The sequence below is a fragment of the Atta colombica genome, unplaced genomic scaffold (assembly GCF_001594045.1).
Source record: "Atta colombica isolate Treedump-2 unplaced genomic scaffold, Acol1.0 scaffold207, whole genome shotgun sequence".
Lineage (NCBI taxonomy): Eukaryota > Metazoa > Arthropoda > Insecta > Hymenoptera > Formicidae > Atta > Atta colombica.
In genome coordinates this window covers 2,035,650-2,044,951 of record NW_017259302.1, presented here as the reverse complement: position 1 = coordinate 2,044,951, position 9,302 = coordinate 2,035,650, and the positions used below count along the sequence as shown (strand labels likewise).

The 9,302-nt window shown below is 33.4% G+C and overlaps 1 protein-coding gene across 1 annotated transcript in view; it reads right to left on the bottom strand.

Moving 5' to 3' along the window:
- Nucleotides 1-133: 133 nt before the first annotated feature.
- LOC108687531 (dual oxidase) overlaps nt 134-9,302 on the bottom strand; it is a 13,356-nt gene continuing 4,187 nt past the window's right edge. Inside the window, exons 6-20 of the mRNA XM_018193334.1 lie at nt 8,838-9,004; nt 8,330-8,566; nt 7,205-7,650; nt 6,823-7,024; nt 5,742-6,068; nt 4,922-5,146; nt 3,918-4,136; nt 3,609-3,812; nt 3,186-3,498; nt 2,554-2,928; nt 2,253-2,470; nt 1,490-1,951; nt 823-978; nt 569-697; nt 134-371 (exon numbers count right to left, since the gene is read on the bottom strand). Coding sequence (XP_018048823.1) covers nt 243-371; nt 569-697; nt 823-978; nt 1,490-1,951; nt 2,253-2,470; nt 2,554-2,928; nt 3,186-3,498; nt 3,609-3,812; nt 3,918-4,136; nt 4,922-5,146; nt 5,742-6,068; nt 6,823-7,024; nt 7,205-7,650; nt 8,330-8,566; nt 8,838-9,004 — 3,809 coding nt within the window. The 3' untranslated portion in view covers nt 134-242. The remainder of the gene's footprint in view (nt 372-568; nt 698-822; nt 979-1,489; nt 1,952-2,252; nt 2,471-2,553; nt 2,929-3,185; nt 3,499-3,608; nt 3,813-3,917; nt 4,137-4,921; nt 5,147-5,741; nt 6,069-6,822; nt 7,025-7,204; nt 7,651-8,329; nt 8,567-8,837; nt 9,005-9,302) is intronic.

Below are 9,302 nucleotides of genomic sequence, written 5' to 3'. Positions count from 1 at the left end.
TAATAAATTATAATAAAATTACAAATAAGATTTTATTTAATTTGGGAAGATAAAAAGATAGGGAGAAAAAGATTTTCTTTTTTGAATTCATAAATAAGAAATGTAATATGATAATAAATAGTAATAAAAAGCAACACTTCAGCGTATAAATATGTACATTCTAAATATGTAAATCGTAGAGAAAGGTTGTCAAATACATTGACAGTCCGTTATCTCATGCAAACAGGGAGCAGTGTATTAGACTAGCCGAAGTTCTCAAAGTGATGAATGAAATACGGCAGCCGCCGTGTTTTATTAACTTCATCGCAGGCAGACATGACGCTTTTCGTCAGAGGACGCGGCCCACAGCTAAATACTCCTATTTTGCTAACCTGTAAATCAATAATATCATTCAATTTTTTAAAAAATTTTATATCATTCAATTTTTTAAAAAATAACATCAATAATATTATAACAGATCGCGCAAAAGCACGAAGGACGTTTAACTCTTTATCTTCTTCAAACATCCCTTGAACTTCTATGCGCCGAGCGAATGCATTCTTAATAAAAACTAATATCATGAACGCACATAGCTGTGTTTCTTTTGAACAAATTTCAAAAACGACGTCATGTCCGGCCGACCAAAGTGATTGATGGCCTTCAGACCGGTGAATATACTCTTCTTCGATAGCCTCTGAAAGTGATTCTCACATATGTACTACATATGTGAAGCAAAATTTTATTAATAATTAATCCGATTGAATTAATTAAATATAAGGAGAAATTTTGCGTACATTTTCATCGCATTCGATCATACAAAAATTCCAATATGAATTCACTTACCAGCATAGTAGTACGCAAATCAAACTTATGAAAGAATTGTGTTATAAATATGTGAATTTCAAGCACATCCGTAACGTCTTTTCTCTCAACATCTCTGAGAACGTCAATAAACCATTCGAAATGTTTATGCGATGGGCAGATCCATAAAAAATAGACCTGTACAAAATAAAAAGAAAGTGACATGATACTATCGAATAAAAAAATGGAAGCGTTTTCTTATTTTAATGAGCCGTTAAATTTAACGCAATGGTTTATATAGCCCAACAATATTCCATATTCATGTTTCTCTTTCGACAGTAAAACATACTTTCTAGTAATGAAGCAATCGCCACTTTTGCATCAGCTTTACCGTAACATTTTTAATATGAATATGTATTTTCAATTTCTAATATGAATATACATTTTTAGAAATACTTCTCAAACGATCAAAAACAATTAAATACAATTAAGTTACTTCTTAATTTCGATTATGAATTTCTTTTTATAGAATAAAAATTAATAAATTCTTTTTATCCTTATTCTTAGAAAATTTTCTATGATAATTTTGTATAAAGAATAAATTATAATTTGTATAAAGAAAATAAATATATGTATGTAAAGATATCTTTCAAATTTTTCTCACTTGATTATTTTTTTTCATATAATTTTTATTTTGGTTTGCATTTACCTTCTTACACGCGACTCCTGAATATCTGTTGGTGGAGGTTCCAAATACGAGATCATTGAGCATCGAGGCATAAGGAGTCACCCCGATGCCACCTCCAACCATCACCGCGACCTCAAACTTGTACCAATCCTGATTTCCTCCACCAAATGGACCTTCTATACGAATCTTCGGATGATCATCCTCTGGATTATAATTGCAAGGATCGAAGTAATTACGGAGCTTCCACGTCCACGGTCCTTGAGCTTTTATGTGGCACGATAGAAAATTCTCGTGCGGCGCGGAGGTCAGCGTGAAAGAATGAAATTCATTAGATCTGAAGGCAGTGCAGGCGAGACGTACCCACTGACCCGACAGGTACTTTAAGTTCGGAGGTCTGTAGAATTTGATCTTTATTACGTCGGAGGGTAGTAATTCCGTCTCGATGATATCCAGGGTCATGTATTTAGTTCTCAAGCTGACGACCTGAAATCAGTACTCTGATCTAACATTCTTGATTCTTGATATTTGGCACTTAACGTTATTTTTATATTGCGTTAATAATTCAAATCAAATCATTTTAGCAAAAGACGATTTACATTAAACGAAATATGAGATAATACGTAATATACAAAATATGTTACATCATGCATGATCTCCATACATAATTAATAAATTTTGTAATTATGTGTGACTACGAGTGTGACGCATATATACATGTAAAAAAGGGAATTGTTCTTTTTCTTTGTCACTGTTCTACTTCCCGAAAAAGTGGGTATAAAATTACTTTATCTAGCGCGTAAATGATTGCCGGGCCGACGAAGAATATCCAGAATCGCGGTTCGCCTGTCAAACGGGCTAAACCATGGATGAGGCATAATGCATATAGTACTACGTAGAGACTATGCGTCGACCAAAAGAACTTGTAGGCTTTCTGTCGTATGGTTGGATGTGCGAAGACGAAAATAATCGTCATGATGACGAAGAGAAGAATACCGGTTAAACCTGCAATAAAAGTGAAATAAGGGAATCATGTCAAAGTTCTGGATGTCCAATGAAATTGTGAAATCTTTGGCGAGAACACCTACCGGTCACTGTTCTGAACAGCCAAAAAGAGATAGTAGGCCGCGCGTCGCTGGGAAAGCTGATTTCACTAGTGAGGCAGCGAAGATGAGCTATCGGCTGTGTAGAAACGTGATAAAAGTTGACTATGTGACCGACCGTATGCAGCACAGAGAAAAAAAGTGCCGTACATGCTGCGATCTTATGGAATTGTATGTGCGAGTCTAACGGGATGTACTGCTGAATCGAAAATTCCTTCAACTTCGTCAATAGATTACGCGACATTGTTAATAGCAGGAGACTGTAACAGAAGGACAGTGCGGCTGCTGATCCTCTGGTTATGGCGATTCCCACGCCCATTATATGTCTGAGGTCCGTATGTTCTGCCATAAAAGAATAATCTGCGAAAAAAAGGCAAGAGATTGAAATTGAATTTTGCAGCAAACGAACAACAGGATGCTTTCTGAACAAATCACATATTCAAAAGAATTAGGAAAAATTATAATAATAATATAACATAATAATATATTATTATATATATAATATGATAATATAATATAAAAAAATATATTACATATATTCAAAGATGTCTAGAAAAATCAAAGTATATTTAGACATGTTTTGAATTTGTTCTACTTGAGATCGATGAAATACTCACGAATAAATCTCTCAACAAAAAGAGCTATGGTGACCACGTAAAACACAAAGAGGTAGAATATATTCTGCCTGTTCTCTTCGAGAAAAGTCGATATGGCATCCCATTGCTTTCGAGTCCAGCTTTTCGAATCTTCCGGGGGTAGTTGATCGATATGAAAGCTGGTCATACGAGCAACATTCGTCGATGTGTCGAGAAAATTCTGCTTGGCACCCTTGCAATCGAGACCGATCGCGACGAAATCACCTTTATATTCCTTCATCATCAATTTAAAATCGTTGTATGTGAGGTAGTTCTTCCTCTCAAGTCCAGCATCCTGATTAATAAGAGATTTAGCAGTTATCGCGATAACAAAAGACATTTTAAAATAAATAAGCTACCATAATTAAGCTACCATAATGATGTGAAAATAATAAAAAATGGAACCTGGAACATGCCGTCGATCAATTCTGTGACATGATCATCCGAGAGACTGGTGGTACGCGCTATTTCCACCAATGACCTCAACATCTCCGACAGTTCTTCCTTGTCGATCACGCCGTTGCTATCCTTATCGCACATGTCGAAGATGATACGCAACTTGTCCTCAGTTTTGCCACGTGAGAATAGCAAGACCGTGTCCAAGAATTCCTGGAATGAATCGCTCTTCGCTGATAATCGTCAGACAAGATAAGAAAGTTATATTCAGACAAAATGGTAAAAGCGCAGCTTCGATGAAGCGAGCGACAATTATACCTGGAAAGAAATCCGGCCGTCACCATCTTTGTCAACGATGTTGAACATTTTCTTCACGAAGACTGCGTCGGGCCGCATGCCGAGAGCACTTGCAAACTCGCTCTTGGAAAGCGATGTGCGCATTACCGTGACGACCTCTCCGGTATCACTGTCTTCAGACCGCCGCCTTCGTTCGCCGGGCCGTAAACCGAAAGTCAACGCGTATGCTTCTCTGAAGAACTAACAACATTTCGCAGTGTTATCGGGAATGTCATAATCCTTCCATGTATATAATTAATACTATAAATTTATATGTAGTATAATAAGCGTGTGGAGCGAAATTGCTACTTTATTTTAAAACACATAACTAAAAACACAACTAAAAAAATTAAGTAAATAATATAATAGAGAATTAAGAACCACTCAGGATATTATGTATGTGTAACAATATAATTATATATAATATTAGTTCTATATTATATTGTTTAATTTATTTAATTATTTGACCATTTTTATTTATTGAATTTAAAAAAAATTAAGTTTCTCAAAAAATGAGATAAACTATTTTTTTCCATTTGACCGAAAATTATTGACGAATCAGATAACAGATAAAAAGAATATATTCATAACATAATCAAATGCGATTTTTATTTGACAAACCTTTAAAAAAACCTCTTTTGAATTGTAAAGATTTTGATTTTCTTATAAAGTTAAATTAGTTTATTTTTTATAAAATGAATAATGTTTGCCTAATGCATTCATAGAAATAATTCACAAAAAAGCTCTTTTTGTGTCATTCTTGAAGTAGGAGAGCGAAATAAATTATATGTATACTTATACATATATTTATATATATATATATTTTCGAACTTATACATATATTTTCGTATACAATTATACGTTCATATTTCTCTTTTCTTTTTTATTAATTAAGAAATTATTTCTTCATGAGATATTAATCCACGTTTCAATGAACGGAGCTGCGTACATTCATAAATGTATTCCCGTGAGAAGGAGAGACAAACCTGTTCGAGCTTCTTTTGCCGACGCTCCTTGGTTTCCGCTTTTGCCAGCATAATATCCCTTGCAATTGGCGTGAGTGTGAAATGCTTTTTTTGTGACGCCAGAAACGCCTCCAATTTCGCAATGAACTTTCTACGCGAAGCCAACGAATCGAGTTCAAGGACAAGGTCGTAATCACGCGGTATACGTAACAGTACTAGGGCCTTACGATGTCCGGTTTCGCTCTCCTGAAACAGCGATTAATAATTATCGAATACGATGTTAAAGAGTCAGCTGTTATTTAATGAAGCGTAGAATTAATTTGCGACGTAATTTTGAGTAGTCAATAAAATATAATTACCGGATGCATTTACTAATTTCTTAAATTGTAGTTGTGATATAATTTCAGATTTCAGAGACGCAATTTAGATTGTTTTTTTAGATAGATATAGCGTAGTTGTTACTATGAACATTTTTCAACAATAGAGACTTTATGGATTTTTTTGGGGGGGGGGGGGGCGAGGAGGAAGAGGAAATAATAAATTTTTTCCTAATAAAAAAAATGATTCATATATATTTATCTATTTATCGATTCTCTCGCGTTTATTTCAATTTTCAACATTAAACAAATCTATTGATAATTAAAATTTATTTATTCTTTTATATCTTAAATTAAAAATTTTAAGCAAATGTGAAAATAAAAAAGAATTACGTTTTTTGTTTCAGAAAATTAATTCAAAAAAGATATATTATTTTATAAATTTAAATAAAGAGTTTAATGATAAGTAATTTTTTAATGTCATTAAAAGATTATCATTTATTTTTGCAATAATAAAGAGATACCTGTGATTCTTCCATAGTTATGGTGTTAACGCCACTGAAATCGAATGTTCGCAGTTTCTCCCCTTTTCGATCGACGATATACAACGCCGCTTCCGGTCCGAATTTCACCTTCACGAGACGGCGATGGTTTGCGTGCAACCACTCACGTACAATCATCTTATCAACGCAAATCCGACCATCGCTTCGCTTTTGAATTGCCTCTTGAAGTATTTTCAATCTACGCCGCCGTTTATTCTGCAGTTTCACCAATCCGTATCCAGCACCGGCACAAAGGATCGGAACGAAACCAAGGAACACGCACGCGTAAATGTAGACGAATTCGCTACCCTATAGTGCGTATTTATTAAATATTATGTTAAAAAAATAGTAAAATAGTATTTTGTTTATCCAAGAGCTTTATTCAATTTAACAAAAAAGAATATCAGAAAAGCAAGAGTTAAGCAATAACGCAGTAACAAATCCAAACTGTATATATATATATATTTGCTTAATATTTATGTTTTACTGCTTAATTTTTTTTTTTGTATGCCGTAGTCTTTCAGAACCGCAATTTTAAAAAAAGAAGAAGGCATAATAAAATTATTTGAATTTAATTACTAAAATAAAAACATTATAAAGGTTTTCTTATTTAGTAGTAACAAAAATGGAATATCGAAAAAACTTGAAGTTGCTACGAGTTAATGTTCCAAAATCGCAATGTTTTAAAAAACAAAAGAAGATTATCTAAATTTAATTATAAACAATTGAATATTAAATGTCATTTTTCAACAAAAATAGAATATCGGAAATGCTCGAAATTATTAAGAGTTAATGCTTCAGAACTGTATTTTAAAAAAGAAAAGAAGAAAATGGAATAGAATTATCTCATTTTAATTAACAAAAATCAGTAAAAACGTCGTATTATCCAATGTAAAGAAAAAATATTAAAAAAGTTCCAGAATAGCAATTAAAAACAAAAGGAAAAAGTAAAATTATCTTAATTTAATTTAATTAAAAATCGCGAGTTATTAAAAAAGATATTTGCGCAAGATAACTTTCAAAAGATAATTAAGAAACAAATTTGATATAATTGACTGATTACCTCAAAGTAGTCATAGCGCTGTAGGGGAACGCAAGATTCGAGCATTGTCGAATTCAACTGAAATGGTTGAGGACATGGATCACCATCTTGCCAAACGAAGACTTGTCTTTGGATCGCGTCGAGAGGTATACCGGTTGCGTTCGTGATCACGTCCCAAAGAGTAACACGACGGATTTCCTCCATCTCATTTTTCGTAAAAATGCTAAAATTGAATAAAATCGCGTGTCAAAAAGCTCCTATAATTATATTGATTCGGATATATTTCATATAATTCATTACAAAGATCGTACAAGATATAAACAGTTAGATTCCATTATTGGAAAAAGGAAAATCGAAATGCATAAATGTTAATATAATTATTACGAAGAACTAATTCACTTACCCGTTTTCTTCGTTCTCAAACCAGAATCTATCGGAGTCCCGCAAACGGAGGAATTGTTCCTTTATGACCGCGGTGAAGAGCTCGCCAGGACCACCCTTGGATTCGAGCATTCCGCCGACGTAGACGTCGACGTTGTTGAGATTGTTCGAGTAAATCTCAATGAGGGTACGCAGCAACGACGGATTTTTGTTGAATAATTCTGGATTGATCTCGTTCCATGTTTTCCGTTTGGCTAGTTTGAAGCTCATCCTGGCTGTATTGTAGTCTGGAAGACCATTGTCGCGACCTCGCATGATGTTCAGGGCGCCGAGATCTCGGCGCGAAAATTCCATGGGGCCAAAGAGATTGTTTCGGATGTCAGTACCGAGAAGATTATCTTCCTTCTCCGCCAATTGCGACGCCATACCCATGATCAGCTCCTCGATCGTGCTGTTAGCTAAAACCTCCTGTGAGCAGCATCTATGTTTAATATGATCACAAACCTCATAAGAATTTAATGTAATAATTAGATCACGTGGATGTTCTAGAACTTGAACTTACATTTTAATGACAATATTTTTTAACAAACTAAGTGAGCCAATTTCTCTTGGAAGAAAAATTCAAGGAAAATCATTTTACAATTTTTTTAAATTTACTCTTTTTAAACATTTTGCCCTAACTCACATTTTGAAAGATAAAATAATCGAAGATTATTAAAAAATTGAAATGCTTAGATAATTAAAAAAAAGTGTTGTTAATAATAATTATTTAAGTTTAATATCGAATTATAATATATTTGAAATATTTTAAAATTCAGTATTAAATATTTTAATAATTTTTCCCGAATTATATATACATATAAATTTTAAGATTAAAAATAATCAAAAATTATTAAATAGAAGAAATTAAAATGCGAATTAAATAAATAATGATTATCCAATATTAATATTAATAATAATAATTATTTAAAAAGTTTACATAGTTAATTAATATAATATAGAATTACGAGAATTATATCGTAATAATTGATAATTAACAAGTAAAATGCAATTAAAAATATACGTATAAAATACATATGAAAAATTATCTCTGCCTGAGGTAGAGTATCTTTCAAAAAGTTTACCGTGAAAATATAAATAGACTCACGTTTGAGTCCCACCACGTAGAACAAAGTCTTATAGCTGGCTGGTCTGTGTTGGTCTTCCTGTATTCGCAATTTTCATTTCGCCGATATATGCCAGGCGGTATAAGAGTATGACCAAAACGAAATGCAGCGCTTTGAAAGATATGACTAATACCCGGATGCAAGTCAGGTTTATAACCAGTGTACGAAGGAAGATCCTCGTTTAGCAATGCCGGAAGATACTCGTAAAGGATTATATTCTGTAAAAAGATAGAAAAACCTTACGTGCCGGAAAGCAATGTTTCGCGAACGGAAAATGCAAATTATGTAAATTTAGTTGCGAGATTCAAAACAACTCTATTCAATACACGAGATTTTTACAAAAGTTTACCAATTACATAAAACATTTTATGTAATTAATAAGCAATTTTACTTCTGTTTGTAACTCTCTTTTCGCGCTAGAAGAAATACCGCGTCTTTATTTTTTACTGTCTATCGTTGAGAGAAAATTATAGGTAAACTGCTATCCACCTGAATCGTTCCGATGACCATCTGACGTGTCTTCTGAAAAATTTCTTCGTCGGACATGTCGGGATGCTCTCTCTGCATGCGAGCCGCTAAGATATTATGATATCGATAGAATAAGATTCCTAAAGCCAGCAGCGGTGGATGCTGATTCGTTCTCGGATCCCCAAGGACTGTGCAACATAATTAATTATTAGGTTACTTTCGCAAGAATCAGAAAATTGATTGCGGGGAAAGTTAAAAATGCGCAACGTAATAGGATAGGCACGAAGTGCATGCGGTTAATGGAAAAATTATGAGTAATAATGCAAAAAAGTCTCAACGGATCGGCGCGCAGCAACGATCACGTATAATAACATAATACTTAATTAGTAGGAAGAATCAAATTATGCAAGTGTCGAACGATTATGTTGCTAAAACATGCGAGAAATGATACTTTCAATAAGAAAGTGAATGCTGGCAAAATATATA